General features: G+C 40.6%; 1 protein-coding gene across 1 annotated transcript; it reads left to right on the forward strand.

Moving 5' to 3' along the window:
* Positions 1 to 511: 511 nt before the first annotated feature.
* LOC132773472 (trichohyalin-like) lies at positions 512 to 20,077 on the forward strand. The gene is made up of 9 exons (XM_067467525.1): positions 512 to 537; positions 773 to 957; positions 6,420 to 6,518; positions 7,350 to 11,942; positions 13,369 to 13,515; positions 15,916 to 16,033; positions 16,615 to 16,766; positions 17,493 to 17,660; positions 18,755 to 20,077. Exons 2-9 carry the CDS (start codon positions 790 to 792, stop codon positions 19,145 to 19,147), a joined length of 5,838 nt encoding a protein of 1,945 aa, XP_067323626.1. The 5' UTR covers positions 512 to 537; positions 773 to 789; the 3' UTR covers positions 19,148 to 20,077.
* The last annotated feature ends 4,106 nt before the right edge of the window (positions 20,078 to 24,183 follow it).

Raw genomic sequence — 24,183 nt, forward strand, 5'->3', positions numbered from 1 at the left:
TGCAACTGGATTAGTGGCCAGTGCCACTTCCTGGAATAGAGATCCTACATGACGCTCTAGAGAATATGCAAGATCTCCTCTCTGGTGGAACATCTGGGCTGCTGCTGTGTTCATTGTTATATTTAAAAAATCCATGTTCTTTTCATAGTGCCCCCACCCAGCCCCTAAAAAAGTTTTCACTTTAAGGATGATTACTACAATAATCATCCTAAGACAGCACTTAGAACAGGGTAACAACACGTAGGGCACTCTAAATGTCATAATCCATATTCCTGTCTGCAGCATATTAACAATACATAATTATACAAGGTCATAGACATAGTATCGTAATCTATGATAATTATATTTATTGCAAAGCTTCAGTTTATACATTACATTGTTTTCTTTATGTAAATGGCTAGTAATCAAACTGTTTAGAAATCCGGCCTTGATTAATGCCCATGGGGCTGTACCAAAGTCAGTATAAATACCAGCACCTCGCACAAGAAGAGCATCACACTCAACTGGCAGTATCTGACTACAGCTGCGGACGTCCAGGTAAAGAGCTTTCTTTGCAACTCTTCCTATACTTTTGTGTTTGGTGATGGGCAACCGTCCCTAGAATGAAATGTCACTTATTTTGGGTAGTGTTTCAAACTGTGGCTTGAATTGACAGATATCACTACTATATAGCATTTAATGCCCTAAAAATATTCTCAGTGATTTTAGTATTATAAGAAGAGTAGGAATAAAAATATTCTCATAGATTGTTATGATTTTGTTCTTCTTTTAGAGCTTCTGAATTCCATTATGAACAGCCTGCCTGAAGCCAATTTGAAATTTGCTATTGACACGTATCACAAATTGAGAGAGGAGCACCCACATGATAACCTCCTCTTTGCCCCTGTAAATGCTACCTCTGCCTTGGGGCTACTCGCCATGGCATCTGGACATGAACAAGCAGCAAAGATTGAGAAGGTAAGCACCATTATATGGAAGAGATGGAGCCTTCGTTTCTCAATGGCTCGCCATCACTGCCCCTCAATGCATTGCCATCACTGTCTTCTCTCTTCTCTTTATTTGCTTTTTGGTCAAATGAAACCATGACCCATCTGAATCTGTCTTGGTTGGAATAGGACTAAGGCTCCTTCCACACAGCTAAATAAAATCCCACATTATCTGCTTTGAACTTTATGGCAGTGTGGACTCAGATAATTCAGTTCAAAGCAGATATTGTGGAATTTTCTGCCTTGATATTCTGGGTTATATGCAGAGGCGGCCCTAGGTAATTTTCAACTGTAAGCAAACAGTATTTTGCCCCCCCCCCAACCAATCATTGATATATATATATATATATATATTTTCTTTTCGTCATGGGAGTTCTGTGTGCCATATTTGGTTTAATTCCATCATTGGTGGAGTTCAGAATGCTCTTTGATGGTAGGTGAACTATACATCCCAGTAACTACAGCTTGCATATGTCAAGGTCTATTTTCCTCCAAGAGTGCCTCAAGAGCACCTCTGGGCAAAATCAACTATACTGCAAATGCTTACTTTGCGTAATGGGTTGAGCCGCCCTTGGTTATATGGTTGTGTGGAAGGGCCCTCAGTTACTGAGTGGGCAATTCTTGTCAATTGTTTTATTGTCACAGAAAAGCTGTAAGACAAAAAGTCTAGTGCTCTGTGCCAAAGTCATGAATTGTATTGGTATCTGTAATATAGCCATAATGCAGATATATAGAGCTCTTAACTTTACATCAAGATTTATGTCTCTATTATGGGAATGTGAAATGTTTTTCTATAACCCAACCCCCCTCCACACACACACACACACACAGGTCTATTTAGACCTAGAACATTGTGCTACCAATTCATGCTTCTACAGTATTATGTTACCTTGTACAAATAATTGATATTAGTTGCTACTTCTTTGTGGCTGCCCCCCACCTCTGGGTGGGGGTGGGGGCAGCCACAGAGAAGGTGGGGGGGTACCCACCTTCTCCATGGCTGCCCCTCACCTCTGGAACTCCCTTCCTAAGGAGTTAAAGATGGCCCTCTCCCTCCCCACTTTCAAGAAACAGCTGAAGACATACCTTTGCTCACTTGCTTACAAAGAGGAGGAATAGTAGTTGGTAAGACTACCATTATACCTCTGATTAATAGCTGGCATTCGTATCCGTACCCTGCTCACCCCACTAGCTCAATAGATATCTTGAGCAATGATTAATCGATTTGCCCCAAAGAAATGGGAAATCAATGTTTCCATTTGATGTTGGATGTCTTGTCTTATGTCTGTTATCACAGGCTGTGTGTTTTACTTAATTTTAGTTTGTTAAGTTATAATTCGTATGTATATGTTGGGTTGTATAAATTTTGTTAGCATTGATGTATTGTTGTTGTATTCAGGCATTGAATGTTTGCCTTTTATGTTTGAGTCCCTTTGGGGAGATACACCGGAACATAAATTATTATTATTATTATTATTATTATTATTATTATTATTACTTTTATCCATGTTTTATCCATTTTTACTTACTGACAAGCCCAGGCTTCCCCTAATGTATTTAATTTATTCATACATTTATATCATTTTGTTGTTTTGATCTCTTTTTAAAACTCTTTTTATTACTTTTTTTCACATATATAGTCGGGAGGTAGGGAAGGTAGGATTCATTCATTTATTGTTAGTAATTTAATGGTGTAGTTTAACCGATTTTAACAAAATCAGTTAAAGTAACCCAGTGGTTCCCAACCTTCTTTTGACCAGGGACCACTTGCCCAGGGACCACTTTGATCAGGGACCACTCTCTGACATTAGTACCAAAAGGGTTACGAATCAGTTTTTGGTCAACTTTAGATTCGGTTTGGTTATTTGGGGTGCTGATTGCATTGGATAGACCACATCAGCTCTAGTTTCTGATACAAAACATATGCCATCCAGTATTCGCAATCTGTTCACCCACAGAAAACCATATTTAATCGTCTAGAGCTGATGTGGTCTATCAGATGCAATTTTCTGAATCAGCACCCCAAATAACCTCAGGAACAGGCCTAAAAACGAACCCACCAAGGTACCCCTACTTCCAGGTGTCACAGGTTCAGGGGGAAAGAGGAGGAGGAGAAACAGCAGTCATGAGACTTCTTGTCCTGCCTTTCATGGGTAGTGAGCCTGTCCCCTCCTGACATCCCTGTTGCCTTGGCACTATAAGAGGGTTTCATGAAACCAGTCACACACATTGCAACAGTGTAGTAACAGTGAGGCCACAGACCATATTTTAGTCCTTGGGGACCACAGGTTGGGAGCCACTGAACTAACCTAAGGTTAAGATCTCCTGGGGAGGCCCTGCTCTCAGTCCCACCTCTTTCGCAGATGCGGTTGGTGTGTGGATGAGAGACAGGGCCTTCTCAGTGGTGGCCCCTTGACTGTGGAATTAAGCGCAATTATGACTGGAATGGCTCCTGGATTATTATTTTTGATTGTGTTATTTTAATTTATAGGTTTTAATGTTTAGATGTTTCTGATTTTTTGGTTTTTACTGTATATGTTTTTTTAAAATTTTTATGTCTGTTTATGCAGCATCAAATTGTTGCCTACTGTAAGCCACTCTGAGTCCCCTTCAGGGTGAGAAGGGTGAGGTAGAAATATAGTATATATTTATTTAATTATTTACTATATTTATATAACGCCTTTCTCACCCTGGGGTGGGTGGGGGAGGGCTCAAGGCAGTATACAACATATTAATGGTAAAAATTCAATGCCATATACGTATTCAAAGAAAAAAATTGTAATAACTGAACACTAACATATAACTATAAATTAAAATCATTAAAACCATTAAGCATAAGATGTAAACAACATTTAAACATTAAAACAAAGCATTAAAATATCCTAGTATAAATATTAAAATCACATGATCCAAAATCATACACTGTAGCCATTACGATTGTCATTGCATATATTTCCTAATTATTCTTTTGCACTCCATTATTTTACTGGACAAAGACCATTTATTTATAATTTATAAATAAATAAATAAATAACAAATGTCTAATAAATCATTCAAAAAAGAGAGTGATGAGGAGAGCAGATAGGGAAGCTTTTAAAACATTATATTTTATTACATTCAGTTTTTGATATCTATTACCTTAACATTTGTTGTCCACACTACTCAAATTTTAAGAAAGTCTATGTTTCTTCTATATATTAGAGCAGTGTTTCTCAGCCTTCCTAATGCCATGACCCCTTAATACAGTTCCTCATGTTGTGGTGACCCCCAACCATAAAATTATTTTTGTTGCTACTTCATAACTGTAATTTTGCTACTGTTATGAATGGTAATGTAAATATCTGATGTGCAGGATGCATTTTCATTCACTGGACCAATTTTGGCAAAATACCCGATATGCCCAAATTTGAATACTGGTGAGGTTGGGGGGAGATTGATTTTGTCATTTAGGAGTTGTAGCTGCTGGGATTTATAGATGTTGAGGATTCCTCATCGTCAGAAGAGGAAGGGGAGCAGGGAGGTGCTCAGGTCTTAGAGGGAGCGGAAGAAGAATCTGACAATGAGGTTTTGGAGGTGCCTACTTTTGTAGAAAGATGGAGGGAGTCAGAGAACAGGCGGCGGTCAGCTTGATTAGCTGCTAAAAGATTGATGAGCTAATTGGGTGACGCCCTAAGCCCTCCTGCGTGGGGTATAAATCAGAAGCAGGAGAACGTAGCTTTTTGCTAATAACAACAACTCTGTTACTGCCGTAACCTACTTTATGTTAAAGACTTTGTGATCTGTGCCTTCTTGTCTGCTGATTTTGCTGGGACTTTGCAAAAGACTTTCATTGGTGTCTGTAGTAAGACTTCCTTGTTTCCTTTTTCAATTGCATTTGCTTATTTTGTTTGCTGGAGTAAAGCATTTTTCTGTTACTTTAAATTTTGCATTAAGGCTGTTTTTTAAGAGCAAAACAGGACAATAGTTCACCTACAATCAAAGAGCATTTTAAACTCCACCAACAATGGAATTGAACCAAACTTGGCACACAGAACTCCCATGACCAACAGAAAATACTGGAAGGGCTTGGTGGGCATTGACCTTGAATTTTGGAGTTGTAGTTCACCTACACCCAGAGAGCATTGTGGCCTCAAACAATGATAGATCTGAACCAAATGTGGCACAAGTACTCAATATGCCCAAATGTGAACACTGGCAGAGTTTGGGAAAAATAGACCTTGACATTTGGGAGTTGTATTTACAGGGATTTATAGTTCACTTACAATCAGAGAATTCTGAACCCCACCAAAGATAGAATTGGGCCAAACTTCCCACACAAAACCTCCATGCATTGAAGGGACTCGCTGGCTCGAGCCCCCTCCCACTTCACATGTTCTCCCTTGCTTGCACATGCACTCCATGCTGCTATACGCCAAGCATGTCTACTCTCCCCTCCCCACTTGGAGTCTCAGAAGCAGCCCTCCCTTTGGCTGAGAGACTGGCCAATCACTGCAGAGGAGGGCTTTTGGTGAGAGGATTCACCATCTGTTTCCAAAACGGAAGAGAAGGACGGGCAGAAAGATCTTCAGCCTTCTCCACCAAAGGAGTTCCTAAAACCATCATGTTTTCTAATGGTCTTTGGAGACCCCTCTGAAACTCCCTTATGACTCCCCCGGGGGGTCCCAATCCCCACTGTATTAGAGGGATCTTATTGTCCTTTAAACCTAATGATCATGTCTTTTTATGATAGATCTTTGATTCCATTTGGTTTTCTTTCCTTTTCTGCTTGAAGATCCTTCTTGATTGTTTCTGTTAGGTTGTTCCTTTTTATTGCCAAACTGTTCTTTAAAAACTATTACTTAAATCTATTTGTTAATAAGTCAGCATTATATATACTTATTGTGTATATATAGTTAATCTGTAATCTGCTATGTATCTTTGTATATTTGCCAGGGGTCCATTCTGTGGTGGTTCCTTCTGAGTTCCTACTTCTTTCGTTGTGCATCTTCTTCCATTTGGCTCCTCCTGTTGCCTTTTGATCTCTTAATTCAGAGTTAATATTTTTAGAAAAGATAATGACAAGGCAGTTGGTTGCTGGTAATATTTAGATTGCCTAAATCCAAGTTGGAAATCTTAGGCAGTCAGAGCCAGCACGGCTAATTGCAAAAATTGCTGGGTGTTGCATTCTAGCAACATCTGGTGGGGCATTCTGGTTTAAATATTTTAACATATATCTGGATCATTCTTTTGGATTTTTAATTTTCAATGCATATGGTGTACTAAATGTACTGAATCTTTCAATATGAAATGTTTTGCATATCAGTGTTGTGATTGATTGAAGATATAATTTAATGGTACATGGGACAAAAAAAAACCCCACCAGGCCACACAAATATTAATCTATTTAGACACTCAGCCTGGAATATTTGACTCAATATTACAATTTAATTCAAGGTCTTGCATTGGGATGAAGTTAAAGAGTGTGACACATCCAGAAACAGAAGATATTTGGAGGCAGTTCAAAGCATTGGATTATTATCAGCCAGAGTAAAGGTAGGTATGGAAAAGCTTGAACAAAGTTTGTCAGATAATTGTCACCCATTGCATTACCCAGCTAGTATATTAGCATTATATTCTTCTATTTTAATATGAAATATTATATGTGAAAAACATATCTGAAATAAGTTGAGAGAGCATCAGTTTTCAGTAAATATTAAAACAGAAAGCTATTGCACTTAATTGCTATTGCAATTCATCATCAACATCATCTTTAATTACTTATTAATTGCCCTCCATCCGAGATGCTCCAGGTGATTTACATTGCAGAAATTATACAGGATAAAACACATACATACAAATATTAAAATTAACATGGGTGAAATGCTCTAGTAAAAAGCCAGGTCTTAAGTGTTAGGATAAAATGTCCTAAGTCACGCATGGCTCTCAAATAGGGAGGCAAGGAATTCCATAAGGCAGGGGCAGAAACAGAGAAGGCTGCTCTCCAAGTGCACTTCCCTAGGACCCGGCATATAGAGCAAATCGCGTTGGGATGGTCGTGGCGACCTCTGATGATGGTAGAAGGAGAGACGGTCTCTAAGATACAATGGACCCTGGCCAAATAAAGTTTTAAAGGTTTAAAAATCACAGAGTAGGAATAATATTCTACTTTATGTATGCACTTTGGTTTTATTTTGTTCAGTTTCATTGTGTTATGTTGTGTTTTGTTTGGGTGAAAAGCAATCTATCTAACAAATATTTATTTCAATTATCTTGAAAGATAAATGTGGCTTCATGTAAATACGATTTCACAAGTATTCCTTTTTGGAAAAATCGGATTGCACCTGCAGTGTATCATAATACATGTATCTTAAACTCTCATTTCAGAATCAAGAAATAATTGATATCCCTCCCAAACCAAGTCCCCATTGTCCAGAAGCGGAACATTCCAGACCAAGACGCCATCCTGAGCAAGACCACTCTGAAAAGGAAGACTCTAAACGAGAAGCCAAACGTGAACCAGAACATTCTGACCCAAGAACTCGTCCGGAAGCAGAACGCTCCAGACCAAGACCTCAGACAGAGCCAGACCACCGTGAAAAAGAAAAGTCTGCATCTGAATGTAGGCCTGATGAAACACACTCCAGACCAAGACCACGTTCTGAGGAAGACCATCCAGTAAAAGAAGACTCTACAGCTGGACGTAGGCCCGAGGAAAGACACTCGAGAGCAAGAACCCATGCTGAATCAGAAAATCGTGAATCTGAAGAATCTGCAAAAGGATCTCATTCTGAGGCGGCACGCCCCAGATCAAGACCTGAGTCATCCCACCCCGAACATGAAGACTCTAAATCAGAAACCCATCCTGAGTCAACCTGCCCTGAAGCAAAAGACTCCAAATCAAGATCTCATCCAGAAGCAGAACATTCCAGACCAAGAAGCCATCCTGAGGGAGGCCACCCTGAAAAAGAAGACTCTAAACGAGAAGCCCATCATGAGCCAGAACATTCTGAACCAAGATCACGTCCAGAAGCAGCACGCTCCAGAACAAGACCTCAGACTGAGCCAGACCACCGTGAAAAAGAACCCTCTGCATCTGAATGTAGGCCTGATGAAACACACCCCAGACCAAGAACACACGCTGAGGCAGACCGGCCAGTAAAAGAAGACTCTACAACTCGACGTAGGCCTGAGGAAAGACACTCCAGAGAAAGAACCCACGCTGAGTCAAAACATCCGGAATCTGAAGAATCAGCAAAAAGACCTCATACTGAGGCAGCGCGAAGCAGACCAAGAACTGAGTCCTCCCGTCCTGAACATGAAGACTCTAAATCAGAAACCCATCCTGAGTCAGCCTGTCCTGAAGCAGAGGACTCCAAATCAAGATCTCGTTCAGAAGCAGAACGTTCCAGACCCAGAAGCCATCCTGAGCAAGACCACTCTGAAAAGGAAGATTCTAAAAGAGAAGCTCATCATGAACCAGAACATTCTGAACCAAGATCTCGTCCAGAAGCAGCACGCTCCAGAACAAGACCTCAGACTGAGCCAGGTCACCGTGGAAAAGAAGACACTACATCTGAATGTAGGCCTGATGAAACACACCCCAGACCAAGAGAACATGCTGAGTCAGGCCGCCCAGTAAAAGAAGACTCTATAACTGGACATAGGCCTGAGGAAAGACACTCCAGAGGAAGAACCCATGCTGAGTCAGAACATCCTGAATCTGAAGAACAAGCAAAAAGACCCCATTCTGAGGCAGCACGTCCCAGACCAAGACCTGAGTCATCGCACTCTGAACATGAAGACTCTAAATCAGAAACCCATCCTGACTCAATCTGTCCTGAAGCAGAAGACTCAAAATCAAGATCTCATTCAGAAGCGGAACGTTCCAGACCAAGAAGCCATCCTGAGCGAGCCCACCCTGAAAAGGAAGACTCTAAACGAGAAGCCCACCGTGAGCCAGAACATTTGGAACCAAGATCACGACCAGAAGCAGCAGCCTCCAGACCAAGACCTCAGACCGAGCCAGACCACCATGAAAAAGAGGACTCTGCACCTGAATGTAGGTCTGAGGAAGCACACCCCAGACCAAGAGCACATAGTGAAACAGACCACCCTGTAAAGGAAACCTCTACATCAGGACGTTGGCCTGACCAAAGACACTCCAGAGCAAGAACCCATGCTGAGTCAGAACATCCTGAATCTGAAGAATCTGCAACAAGAAGCCATTCTGAGACAGCCCGTTCCAGACCAAGACCTGAAGCTGAGCCAGACCACCATGAAAAAGAAGACTCTGCATCTGAATGTAGGCCTGATGAAGCACACCGCAGACCAAGAACCCATGACGAGAGAGGCCATCCAGAAGACTCTAAACGAGAAGCCCATCGTGAGCCAGAACATTCTGAAACAAGATCCCGTCCAGAGGCAGAACGGGGCAGACCAAGACATCAGGCTGAGCCAGACCACCGTGAAAAAGAAGACTCGGCATCTGAATGTAGGCCTGGTGAAGCACACCGCAGACCAAGAACCCATGATGAGAGAGGCCGTCCAGAAGAATCTAAACGAGAAGCCCATCTTGAGCCAGAACATTCTGAACAAAGATCCCGTCCAGAGGCAGAACACGGCAGACCAAGGCCACAGGCTGAGCCAGACCATCGTGAAAAAGAAGACTCTACATGTGAATGTAGGCCTGATGGAGCACACCACAGACCAAGAACCCATGCTGAGAGAGAGCACCGTAAAAAGGAAGATTCCAAACGGGAAATCCATCGTGAGCAAGAACATTCTGAATCAAGATCTCGTCCAGAGGCAGAACGCTCCAGACCACGATCCGAGACTGAGCCAGACCACCATGAAAAAGAAGAGTCTGCATCTGAATGTAGGCCTGATGAAGCACACCGCAGAACAAGAACCCATGCCGAGCGAGGCCGCCCTGAAAAGGAAGACACTAAGAGAGAAGCCCATCGTGAGCCAGAACATTTGGAACCAAGATCTCGTCCAGAGGCAGAACGCTCCAGACCAAGACCTGACACTGAGCCAGACCACCGTGAAAAAGAAGGCTCTGCATCTGAATGTAGGCCTGATGAAGCACACCCCAGAACAAGAACCCATGCCGAGCAAGGCCGTCCAGAAAGGGAAGACTCTAAACGAGAAGCCCATCGTGAGCCAGAACATTCAGAACCAAGATCTCGTCCAGAGGCAGAACGCTCCAGACCAAGACCTGACACTGAGCCAGACCACCGTGAAAAAGAAGGCTCTGCATCTGAATGTAGGCCTGATGAGGCACACCCCAGACCAAGAACCCATGCCGAGCGAGGCCGTCCAGAAAGGGAAGACTCTAAACGAGAAGCCCATCGTGAGCAAGAACATTCAGAACCAAGATCTCGTCCAGAGGCAGAACGCTCCAGACCAAGACCTGACACTGAGCCAGGACACCGTGAAAAAGAAGGCTCTGCATCTGAATGTAGGCCTGATGAAGCACGCCCCAGACCAAGAACCCATGCCGAGCGAGGCCGTCCAGAAAGGGAAGACACTAAACGAGAAGCCCATCGTGAGCAAGAACATTCAGAACCAAGATCTCGTCCAGAGGCAGAACGCTCCAGACCAAGACCTGACACTGAGCCAGGACACCGTGAAAAAGAAGGCTCTGCATCTGAATGTAGGCCTGATGAAGCACGCCCCAGACCAAGAACCCATGCCGAGCGAGGCCGTCCAGAAAGGGAAGACACTAAACGAGAAGCCCATCGTGAGCAAGAACATTCAGAACCAAGATCTCGTCCAGAGGCAGAACGCTCCAGACCAAGACCTGACACTGAGCCAGACCACCGTGAAAAAGAAGCCTCTGCATCTGAATGTAGGCCTGATGAGGCACACCCCAGACCAAGAACCCATGCCGAGCGAGGCCGTCCAGAAAGGGAAGACTCTAAACGAGAAGCCCATTGTGAACCAGAACATTCAGAACCAAGATCTCGTCCAGAGGCAGAACGCTCCAGACCAAGACCTGACACTGAGCCAGGACACCGTGAAAAAGAAGGCTCTGCATCTGAATGTAGGCCTGATGAAGCACGCCCCAGACCAAGAACCCATGCCGAGCGAGGCCGTCCAGAAAGGGAAGACACTAAAAGAGAAGCCCATCGCGAGCCAGAACATTCAGAACCAAGATCTCGTCCAGAGGCAGAACGCTCCAGACCAAGACCTGACAGTGAGCCAGGACACCGTGAAAAAGAAGGCTCTGCATCTGAATGTAGGCCTGATGAAGCACGCCCCAGACCAAGAACCCATGCCGAGCGAGGCCGTCCAGAAAGGGAGGACTCTAATAGAGAAGCCCATCATGAGCCAGAACATTCAGAACCAAGATCTCGTCCAGAGGCAGAACGCTCTAGACCAAGACCTGAGACTGAGCCAGGCCATCGTGAAAAAGAAGAGTCTGCATCTGAATGTAGGCCTGATGAAGCACGCCCCAGACCAAGAACCCATGCCGAGCGAGGCCGTCCAGAAAGGGAGGACTCTAATAGAGAAGCCCATCATGAGCCAGAACATTCAGAACCAAGATCTCGTCCAGAGGCAGAACGCTCTAGACCAAGACCTGAGACTGAGCCAGGCCATCGTGAAAAAGAAGAGTCTGCATCTGAATGTAGGCCTGATGAAGCACATCTCAGACCAAGAACCCATCTTGAGCCAGGCCACCCTGGAGAGGAAGACTCTAAACGGGAAGCCCAGCCTGAACGAACTTGGCCAAAACAGACATCTGTGTCAGCACACTCCAGACCAAGATCCCATCATGAGCCAGAACATTCTGAATCAGAAAACTCTAGACCAAGACTCCAACCTCAATCAACATGGCCCAAACAAAGACCTACAACCCATCCAGAGGCATCCAGTTCAGAATCAGAACAGCCCATACTGCCTGGGAGTGAGCAAAGCAGACACCATTCACGTCCTTCTCATGATAGAAAACCAGAAGAACTTGGCACTGATAAAGTAAGTGGTGAAATATTTGCCATGTTCGATCTTGTACAAAAATACAGTGAAATATGATATAATCATAGGTGGATGAATAGATAGACAGATAGAGTAGTTTAATAGAACAGTGAAAAACAAGGATCTAAAATATTCACAAATGTTCTCATCATCAAAAGACACAACAATAGAACTGTTTTCCCCCTACCTGTACAAAGTATTGTAAGTTGTGCACAAAACAAATTCCTTCTTGACAATAGTTGATGTCTCCCCATGACCTGCATTATTTTCTGAGCTCTATTATATGCGTTACACTAGAAATGTTGTAACTTCAATATTATGTGCCCAGGTCTATGACCAGATGTTATAGTCACATACAGTGCCAGACCCTGAGAAGATTCTCTTAAACAACAAACAAGCTTTGTCTACATTTTGATCTGGTCATATCGATTTCAGATATGGATTAACATATTAGTGTTAGATATTGCTCATGCGAACTTTCATTCTTTACAGAACTCTGAAGTTTTATAAAATCATAATAATAGGTGATTACTCATAGCCAGGTATGATTGTGTCACAGTGGTGGATCTCTAAATAATTGAGAAGCCCTATTCTGGATCCACATGGTCTTTCACATTGAGGACATAGATTTACAGATGGAAGGCAGTCCTGACAAAAATTTATTTGATGTGCTTTCCTACTGGCATGTTTCTTTCTTTCGCTTTGTCTCTTCAGAAACCATAGCACTATGGTAACAGCTCACCTCCAGTTACAATGCTCGAGTGCCAGGGCTTCCTACTTCTTGGTGTTTATACATTTTTTTAGGTTAGATTTAAGCCCATGTTTACATCTATTTTGTTCTCCATCAACATTCTGTTTTCCATTCTCAATTTGGGAATGAAGCTTTGGAAGACAGTGATCAGACATTCAGGCAACATGGCCAGTCTAGTGAAGTTGATGGCAGAGAATCATTTCAATGCCGGTGGTCTTTGCTTTCCTCCAGAATGTTGAAGTTTGTCCACTTGTCTTCCCAAGGGATTTGCAGGAATTTATGAAGGCAACTCTAATGGAATCTTTCCAGAAGTTGAGAGTGACATTTGTAGACATTTATTAGTGTTTGAATTGAATCTATCTCTATACGCGCTATGAATAGGTTGGAATGAAGTCATGCTGGGACACGTTTGGCCTTCTGCTTGGGTTTGGGGTTCATTACAACTCTCCTTTTAACTTGGAAAATACAGTATGACTGATATTTCTGTTCTAACTATGGTTATAACATTGCTGCTAGTTCTTAGATCTTCTATATTGTAATCACCTAAGAAGGTAGGAAATAAAAGTATTTTGGCCACATGTGGCTTGCAGGAGAAAGAAGTACCAAAAGAGCATCAAAGCACCATCTGCCAAAAGGGATTAGACGTAACCTTCATTTTTCATTTTTTGTTATTAGGATGTTCCAGATGATGAGCATGAAACAACCGAGGGAGTCCATATTGCATTTAGCAAAGTCCTTGAAGCTCTGAATGCACTCAGCAACAAATATACTCTGAGTATTGCCAACAAGCTCTATGGAGATCATTCTATTGCCTTCATTCAGGTAACTCTCAAATTTCAAAACAAATGGTGGGTCCACTACAGCATAATGGCCAAAAGTATATATTTTCAATTTCCAACAAAAGATGCTTTATTTTATTCCATTAGTATACCCATTCGCTTTTTTACAAAGTACTGTACGAGCAAAAATTAATATTCTGAAACCTTATACAAAATTAGTAGGAAATTAACTTTTTAAAAGTTTTTTATTTCATTTTCACAGTTTTATAGCATAAAGAAAAGGGGGGAAGTATGGGAGGTAAAGAAAAGTATAATATAGATTACAGAGTTTTTGTTAGTAAATTAAGTGTACACAGGAGGGGGAGGGTATTGTTATACATATTCTTTAGTACAGGGGTCCTCAAACTAAGGCCCGGGGGGCGGATGAAGCCCTCCAAGCTCATTTACCCGGCCCTCACTTAGGGTCAACCTAAGTCTGAAATTCTTTGAAAGCACAGAACAACAACAATCCTATCTCATCAGCCAAAAGCAGGCCCACACTTCCCATTGAAATACCAATAAGTTTATATTTGTCAAAATTGTTATTTATTTTAATTATTGTATTGTTTTAAAGTGTTTTTTGCATTACAAATAAGATATGTGCAGTGTACATAGGAATTCATTAAAAAAATTCAAATTATAATCCGGCCCTCCAACAGTTTGAGGGCTGTGACCTGGCCCTCTGTTTAAAACGTTTGTGGACCCCTGCTCTAGTATATAAAGAAATTTCCTCTACATTATCTTGTATTCCAAGAACAAGTAGATTCTTGTCATCCAATGTTGGCATTAATTTCCTGTCTTCTTGTATTAACCCATCTTTTTCTTATCTTCTCCTCCAAGCCTATATAATAAGTGTTTCTTCTAATTTTTTATCAGTTTTCTTATACATACTCTATTTCCCCCCAAATTTTAATACTGTATCCATCCATTTACTTATCCCAGTGTCAGATTATTTTTGTTAATAAGTTAGTAATACATATGTATTGTATATGCCTTCATATGCATATTATTACATTTCTATTATGATTTAGATATATTAACTCATCCGTTATCTTCAATATTTTGAGTTTTAGGATACAGAATATATCCATACATTATTCATATTATTTTAGTTCACAAATCCTGTTATGATCATCTTTTTCTGGTTTTTTATAAAGTCCATAAAATGTTTCAATTCTTCTTGCAGTTTTTGTGAATTAGTTTGTTGTGAAATTAAAGTTAATTTGTTCTTTTTCAGCCATTTCAAAAGATTTTTTGTAATCCAACCGTCTGTCGGTGTAGTTTGTTGCTTCCATAATTCGGAATATTCAGTTCTTGCTGCTGTTGTCATATAGAGAAAGATTCTTTCTTGGTGTTTTCATATTTGCTTGTCTAATAATCCTAATAAAAAGGTTTCTGGTTTCAGGGTTATTTTGGTTTTTTAAAAATATGATTTCCATTTCCCTATGATTTTTTATCCCAATATCTTTAACCTATGAACAAGTCCACCACCTGTGGTAGAAAGCTCCTGTTTTTTTTTTTGTTTTTTTTACATTTCCAGCAGAAGTCTGAAGTTTTGTATATATCCAAAAGTTTTTCTGTAGTTACGTACCCTCTATAAATCATTTTGTTAAAGTTTTCTTTAACGGTATAGCTTCTTGTGAATTGTAGTATTTTCTTCCAGGGTTCTTCCCATTCTTCTACATTTTTTGCCCATTGAATCATGGGTTCTTTTACTTGTTCATTAATTGTGTAGTCTTTCAGAAGATAGTGATATATTTTCCCAGTGTGTTTATTTATTGTCTGCAGTAGTAGATTCCATTGGTTCTCCGACTCCTGTATACCTTTTTTTGTCTAATTAAAGTCTCTGTTTGAGTTGATTGTAGTAAACCCTATTCTTCTTTATAACTCTTGTCGTGTTTTTAGTTTCTATGATGTTCTATTTTCTAATAACTGATTATAAGACAAAAAAATCCTCGGTATTCTTAGTTGTAGAAAATCTTCTTGTGGTTTTGTTCATCCATAATATGCATGTCATCCATATTTTAAATCTGACTCTTCCGTTGTAAGCAATCTTTCATTTTTAAAAGAATTCTATTCTTTTATCCATATCCAGACTGTCATGTCATAATATAGTCCCATGTTTGGTAACGCCCTTTCACTTCTCTCTTTTGAGTCTTGTAATTTTTTTTTTATTTTTCCAAATGAATTCTGTCAATTTTGTATTCCAAACTTTTAAAATTTTGAGGAACACATCTCTCCTAACTTTTTAGGAAATGAAAAAATTTCTATTTTGCAAAGTCTCTCAAGGCAGTTTGTAGCATTCTTAATAATTCCAAAGTTAGAGGTGTGTTCTGGATTATCAACACACGATTTTTTCACAAATGTACTGATTCCTAGCTTTGATTTCTCTCCTTCTGTCCAGAAATTCATTTCTCATGCTCTAAACCTCTACCGGACAGATGTAGAGGGAATTAATCTGAAGAATGCCCCAGAGGAAGTGAGGAAAATTATCAACGATTGGGTTGAGACTCAGACACAAGGTAACAGGCCCGTAGCCAGGATTTCGTTTCGGGGGGGGGGGCTGAATTTTTTTTCAGGGGGGGGTTTCGGGGGGGGGGGTGAGTTTCGGGGGGGGGGGCTGAGTCTGAGTGAAAGAGGGTCTAGCCTAGCAAACCTTTGTATCATTACCCCAATACCCCCATGCATATGGGATATATTGAGTATGGTGATCAGATCATGATATGAATAAACATAACAGTTTAAATAATGCACCAATAAGGCCTTTTCGCGAACCACCATGAAAATTTCGGGGGGGGGGGGCTGAAGCCCCCCGAGGCCCCCCCCCCCCCCCCCCGGCTACATGCCTGCAAGGTAAGAATATACCATCCACTCACTGCTTCTATTTCATGTTTAATAAAATGTCAGAGAAGGAAGATCTCTTACTGTTGGTTCTGAGATGGTTGTTCTAAAAAGGAGTAATCAAGTCTTTGCTGGAGGGGAAGTGAAGGACTTTGTCCAGACCAATTAGAAAAACTGAAAGTAGAAAATTAAATGGTTGTATGTGAAGCAAGTTGTTAAAAATGTAGCAAACCACCAACTGTTGTGTCTGTTTGCTTTCCAGATAAAATCAAGAATCTCCTCCTCGGGGACAGCTTTGACTGCCATGCCCAGCTGTTGCAACTAAATGCTCTCTACCTCAAGGGACAATGGAAGGTGAAGTTTAATAAAGACCTTACAGTAGAAGCTCCATTTTATTCACATTATGCAACTAAGGTAAGTTCTAAAAATATATGTAACCCATCTCCCTGTTTTGTTAGGCCAAAGAAATAATGCAAAGTAATAGTAAAGTTGCAACCAGCTTTGTGGAAAATGTGGGAAGTCATTTGCCCTAGTAAGGAGTGTTATTGGTCCAATGAAGGTTTCATGAAGGCAGCTTTAACATTATGCAGCTAAGAATGTCCTCATGATTAATCACTCCTTTTGGCTGGTAATGGTAACACTATATGCATTAATTTAATTATGCTAAAGTACCATTAGAATCAATGTGCTTAAGTTAGCCACTTACAGTCAATTCTGGAGAATTAAACTTTGATTCCATACCCCTTTCTTTTTGTCTAAGAATTCCTGATATTGCTGAACCATTTGAGCTTGGAATGGTCTTTGTAGAATTTATTGGCAAGAATCCAAATAAGGATCACTTCTCCCTATAGAAAACTCTCAGCACTTAATTTTTATTTTTCATATCCAGTTTCAGGGTGGATGGGAGTTGTGGGGCTAGTTAAAAATCCACAATGGATTGTGCCACTTCTTTCTATTCTTCTCTTTGATAATTATTTAGGGGTTTTAATTTAATTTAAAATATTATTTGGTTTTCAATTTGAGCATTGGAATTCTGAATGTGGTTATACGCCGATAGAGGCTTCCAAAAGCAAATACAATCTGCTTGCCCTCTTTCTCATTTTTTAAAAAAATCTTTTATTTCCTTAATTTTGTTTACAGAATGACTGCCGGACTGTGCAGATGATGAACAGGAATGGTATTTACAATACAGCCACCTTTGATGCCGGGGATACTGATGTTCAAGTGATTGAGATTCCTTACAAAGACAATGAACTGAGCTTATATGTGATGCTCCCAACAGACAGTGGGCCAGAAGCTCTCAAACAAGTAAGGCAGCTCTCATATCCATTTGTCTAAGGCTGGAGCTATACTGCACTATATCCCAGAATCTGATCTCAGATTGTCTGCTTTGAACTGGACTATTAAACCTGCCCACTAATAATAATAATAATAATAATAATAATAATAATAATAATAATAAACTTTATTTGTACCCCGCCACCATCTCGGGTTACATGGGGCCCAAGCCCGAACAAGAATTACACTATAACAATACAAATTGCAATAAAATAAACAACATAACATTAAAATATAAAACTTCAAAGCATATAAAACAATATACACAAAACATAGGAACTAAGCATCATGGCAGAAAGACAAAGGGCGGGTCACATGTACATAAAATTATTTAAAAACTCTGGGTGAGATAAGGGGGCAGAACTAATTGTAAGAGAGAACTCATAGAGAGATAGGAAACCTTTGTATAGGGGGGGACGGGACTCCTGGGACAAGAACATTGGAGGAGCACTAGCATAAAATTATGTGGCTACTCTTCAAAGCGCGAACACACTTTGTTTAATATCTTGTTTATGTTATACTCTGTATTTATTTTGTATTATCCTTTTGATTTATTTTATTGTATTTTTATTTGATGTATTATCTTATGATTTTTTTGTTGTATTCTTTTGCTCTGTTGTAATTCGTTGGGCTTGGCCTCATGTTAGCCACCCCAAATCCCCCTTGGGGGGATGGAGGTGGGGTATAAATAAAGTATTATTATTATTATTATTATTATTATTATTATATGAGTCTACACTGGCAGATATCCTGAAATAAGCAGATAATCTGGATCAGATCATAGGATATATGGCAATGCAGATGCAGCCTGACTCAGGTATTTATCACCCACGGGCTGAGAAAGGTGGTATACAAATATAGTAAATAAATAAATAATAAATAAATTTATGGACATTGTAATCACTTCACCCAACAATGGCCATCTAAATTATAAGCTCATGTGGGTACTAAAGCATTTCTCATTAGCTGTTAATTGGAGCCATCTTTGCTTTGAGGTAATGTCTGAATCTTGGGCCCACTTGGGTTAAAATGGTCTTACCATAATTGTGCATTTGTTCTTCTAGCTGGAAGATTCTCTGACCCATGAACACCTGCTTGACTGGGCCAGTCATCTAAAACCTGAGGAGGTGGACCTTTTCATCCCCAAATTCAGCTTAGAAAAGAAATTTTATCTCAATCAATGCCTGGGTCTGCATGATCTTTCTGATCCTAAAAAGGCTGACTTCTCTCAAGCAACAACCACAGAAGGAGTGACTCTTACTCAGCTGGTCCATGACGCCTTTTTTGAAATCAATGAAGAGGGTTGCGAGGAAGTAGAGGACCCACGTTTGTGCCGGGATAGGCGTTCACATCGAAAAGCCCTGGAATTTATGGTTGACCATCCTTTCCTTTATTTTATCTACCATAAATGCACCCAGAGTATCATTCTCTTCGGCAAATTCTCTAAACCAGAATAAAAGGACCCATGTGATTCATACAAAGCACACACACACACACATAGGAGCGCGAATACGGAAAACCTATTTTTGATTATGGCAGTCCTCTGGATTTTTTCCTCTTTGCCACATTCTCTGGACTGCTTAGTCTTTGCAGAGATTTGGGACAAAGAAGCTTTCTACTTGGTGGTAGGCCAAATTCTTACAGTGCAACCAGAACGCTTCAAGGCTTCATGCCCCGTCTTTTACTGTGTATAACTGTTCAGCTTCTTAAAAAAACAGTCTTCCTCCTGATCTTTTCTTGAGATCCAGATTGTCACATGTTAGCATATAATTAAATACCTGCAACTGAGGAGGAACACAGCCACTTCTTTTTTACATGGAGATCTTATCAGCACCACATTTTTCTCTTGCGATAAAGTCAGTCCAAACAGAGTGCAGCAAAAATGAGATTTGGTGCGGTGTGCCACTGTCTTTGGAATCTGCTTCTTGACACCAGCCTTCCTATTGCTTCACGATATAGCCTGCCTAAGTAATCCATTTCCTAAAGTCAGCATAATAGTATCATCCTACCTACCCAAATGGAAGTGAGCCTCTCTAAAATCAGTGGCATATAGTTCTGTGTAATCATGGATGAGGTTTCACTGCCTCCATCTACACTGCCATGTAAAATCCAGATTATCTGATTTGAACTGGAGTATATGGTGGTGTAGACTCATATAATCCAGTTCAAATCAAATAATGTGGTTTATCTGATTTGATAATATGGATTATATGGCAGTGTGGATCCAACCACTGTTAAATTATAATATGGTATGGTTGTTTTAAAGAGCAAGTATCAACAATGAAAAATCTCTATGACTTTTGCTTTGCATTGCAAGATGGAAATCTCTACTAAATCTTTTTCCTTGACTTGAACTGTAGCTTTTATATCACAATAAACTAAGCATTGCATAAATACGTTGTTCTGTAATTTTCAAAACTGGGGAATGTAGTAAAGTGTACATTTGTAAGGATTATTATGACAAGATATTCTAAGGAACAGAAACTTAAATCTCGGGTATCCAAAGCATCAGACTTAAAACGAGGGGCAGAACATTACAAAAAGATTTATATGGAATGATGGCATTTTTGTGTGGGATACATGGCCATCCAGAATTCTGGGACTTTCATTAGAAGCATGAGTCCGCCCTTGTTATCAAAGACCTTTCTAGTCAATGTCCTTCCTTATGGAATATGCTGTTACTTGATACACAGCCTCCTTCATCATGGGATAGAAATACAATGACTGCCACCTGCTGATTGCCCAATTTCCAGCCAAATATGGCTTAACCAAGGGGATTAAACCTCTAATGTATGTGATGAATATCTGCCTTTGGTTGTGGTCCAAACCTTAAAGGCATTGTCTGAGCTACTTAACCATATGTTTTTTAAAAACCCAGTTCCTTCTGATGTACCTTTAAAATTTTGACAAAGGCCCAGGTCAATTTCATCAGTTTCCCAACACTTCAACCACCAATCTCCACTGGACTGAAGAAGAACTTGTTTCGATCACTTTCTAATGACCCATTTACTAAAGTGAAATTCCAAAAACTAAAGGAAATTTGCCACTTGATTTTAAAATAAGTGTTTTGAACTACTTATTCATTTTTTACAATATTTAGAATCTATATAGTATTTTGTAGTATTCTCAAAATGGTTCCCAATTGGCAAACAATTTATTCGAGCTGTGGATGTTGAATGTGCTTTTCTCTTTGTCTCAGATTTGATCCTTTCCTTCCTACTTTCTCTATGTGACTCCATGAATATGCAGCTTGTAAGGAAACCAAGGTCCCAAGTTGTCCTTTGCCTTACTTACAGAAGAGGACAGGAAAATAAAGCCCCATAAAGTTAGGACAAGGCAATTAGCAGTATTTAATTCTGAACACGCTATTCCTCTTCTTATTTTTTCATTCCTCTTAGACCTCCCTCCCTCTGTCAACATTAGTTATGGGTCCACAGGTAAATGTGAGAGAAACCTTTGGGAATGCGCTATCGTGCAGCTATTGTTTAAAACCTTGCGATTGAGTAGGGAGTCACAATGGGATGGTCTTCCTGGAAATGCTGCTGAAGAGAGGGAATCTGGCTTGACATCGAAGCCAATGGTGTTTTACCTGTGATTCTGGCCCCAAGGTGGGTATATATAAAGGTGGATATATATATAAAGGTGAAGTTTGATCCTTTGTGACCAGAGGCAGCCCTAGGTAATTTTCAACGGTAAGCAAACAGTATTTTGGTCCCCCATCACCACCACCACCACCATCACCACCACCACCAATCACTGATATATATTTTCTGTTCGTCGTGGGAGTCCTGTGTGCCATATTTGGTTCAATTCCAATTCTTTGATTGTAGGTGAACTATACATCCCAGTAACTACAACTCACATATGTCAAGGTCTATTTTCCCCCAAGAGCGCCTCAAGAGCCCCCCTGGGCAAAATCAACTATACTGCAAATGCTTACTTTGCGTAATGGGTTGAGCCGCCCCTGTTTGTGACCCATTGCTTTCTTGCTCATTAGTGTGCAAAGGGAGAGGCTCTGTTTTATCAGTCTGCAGGTTTTGCCAGGTGCGCTTTTCTAATGATATGTGCATTCCTCAATTTCAAAATGTTTTCTATACTGCCATCAGCATTCTTCTTCCTAGTCCATGCCTCCAAATGAAACTTGAGTTCTGATCAATTTAAATGAAGAATGTTGTTGTTGTTGTTGTTGTTGTTGCTGCTGCTGTTTATTCGTTCAGTCGCTTCCGACTCTTTGTGACCTCATGGACCAGCCCACACCAGAGCTCCCTGTCGGCCATCACCATCCCCGGCTCCTTCAGAGTCAAGCCAGTCACTTCAAGGATATCATCCATCTTGCCCTTGGTCGGCCCCTCTTATGCTTCAAAAGTCTTTTCATGTACCTTTCACTGCAATGTCTGCTTGGGTCCCATCTACACTGTCATAAAACCCAGTTTCTGAATCCAGATTATCTGCTTTGAACTGGATTAAATTCCAATGTAAACTCATGCAATCCAGTTCAAAGCAGATAATCTTGATTCATAAACTGGATCATACAACAGTGTAGATCCAGCCTCAGAGATAAGCCCAATGAATTCATTGGGAAATATTTCTTAGTGCTTCATCACAAAGGCCAGGCGAAGCACCCATGATTCACTTAGCATCATGGTGAAAAGCGAGGGGCAGTGGGGTGAATGTCACCCCATGCACAGCTCCCTCTCAGTGATGCTTTCCCCATCATACAGGAGAAGTGTCGCTCTCTCAGAGAGGACCTGTGCTACCTCCATTGGAGCCAGCACAAAACATGAAGCCCCCCATGTTGTGGAGAAAGCCTCTGATGACACTTTCACCCCAGTTGGTAGCAGGGCCTCTCCCAGAAGTCACACAATGTTGTGTGATGACCAGCATGGAGCTCCGTCCTGAAGATAGGAAGAAAGCATCCTAGGAGGTTTAATTCCCCGTCTGATGAGGTCGGCTGCAACTGTGTATAACGGTTCAAGTTTAAATCATATTTCCAGCCACTTTGAAATTTAGCATTCACAAATACCATGGGAAAGTTTACCTGAGGATCTTCATACATCCAAACTGAAACTAAACAAATTTATAGGGCCTGTGGTATGATGGGGGAAAATAGTAACTGGGGAAGACTGGAATAGTGAAAACATCATATGTGTCCAACTTTTTTATAATTTTAATCTCAAACGTTCCATAACAGAAACTGAAATTTAATACATTTATAGTACAACATATAGAGTCATCTTGGCTTACCCATTTGTATCTGCAGAATTACGGTAGAGTTGAGAAGTGACCCGGTGGATACTCTTGATGTGATTATCTTGAATATGTGCAGGGTGGATATGAGTTATGTCAATGCTGTATCTCAATTCAATTCTCCTGAGCAACAAGAACAATAAAAATGGAACCACTGATTTTGTCCCCCTCTTTACTGAGGGCAAATCTACACTACAGAATTAATGCAATTTGATGGTTATCACTGATTTCTATGAAATCCTTGGAGCTGTATTTTGGTTAAAAAAAAACCAGCACTCTTTGGTAGAGAAAGATAAAGGCCTTGTAAAACTGTAACTCCCATGATTCCATATAATTGAGCTATGTGATGTCAAACAACATAATTCTGCAGTATAAATGCACCCTGAGTTCAAAGTTATTTGTCCTAAATCAACTTGAAGATGATGGGGCTTCTCTTGCCCTTCTCTGTAGATTCCAGCCACAACAAACCAACCCACCTTGTGAGTACTCACTCACTCATGACATTTGCCATTTTGACTGACTTCTTACGACCACACTTATTCTGGCTTCCATCTGTAGAAAGGTACGAGGCAGTTAAAGTGATGTCAAACTGCATCAATTCTACAGTACAGATATTTCTATCCCATTCTTTCTCAACCCCCGAAGGGGGACTCAGGACAGTTTACATTCGGCAGAAATTCGATGCCACTACATATAACAGAGCAATATAACAACAATTAAAACAATAAGTAAAACATTCATTAAAACAATTAAAAAACAGTGTTAACAGCCATATAATCATTCCAGTCATTCCCATATCCAATTCCATGCTCGAAGTACTATCTATGTCTGTTGTTCAAAAGCCTGGTCCCAGAACCATGACTTCAATTTCCTCCTAAATGACAGGAGGGACGGAGCTGATCTTAAGTCAGTTCCACAGGCGGGGGGCCACAGCCGAGAAGGTCCTGTCTCTCGTCCCCACCAGACATATTTGTGATGCTGGCGGGCCTCTCAGGATGATCTTAAACTGTAAGGTGGGACATAGAGGGAGATGCATTTGGACAAGTAAGCTGGGCCAGAATCATATAGATATACCCTAAAAGATAGAATTTTCCTCCAAATTTATAGAGAACGACTCTCTCATTTCCTCTGGTGAGAAGCTGAAAACTGGACCAAAAAGGTGTGTGTCAAGCTGTATTTAAAATCATTTTAAAGTTTTTAAATTCCCAATAATATCCACTAGCTCTTGTTCCTGAATCTCTCTGGC

The sequence above is a fragment of the Anolis sagrei genome, chromosome 4 (genome assembly GCF_037176765.1).
Source record: "Anolis sagrei isolate rAnoSag1 chromosome 4, rAnoSag1.mat, whole genome shotgun sequence".
Taxonomy (NCBI): Eukaryota; Metazoa; Chordata; class Lepidosauria; order Squamata; family Dactyloidae; genus Anolis; species Anolis sagrei.

Excerpts from the sequence above, each read along its gene's own strand:
- LOC132773472 (XM_067467525.1), top strand. The coding sequence starts at position 790 with ATGAACAGCCTGCCTGAAGCCAATTTGAAATTTGCTATTGACACGTAT. Across the intron at positions 6,519-7,349 it reads TATTATCAGCCAGAGTAAAG|AATCAAGAAATAATTGATAT; the intron begins GTAGGTATGGAA and ends CTCTCATTTCAG. Across the intron at positions 13,516-15,915 it reads ATTCTATTGCCTTCATTCAG|AAATTCATTTCTCATGCTCT; the intron begins GTAACTCTCAAA and ends CCTTCTGTCCAG.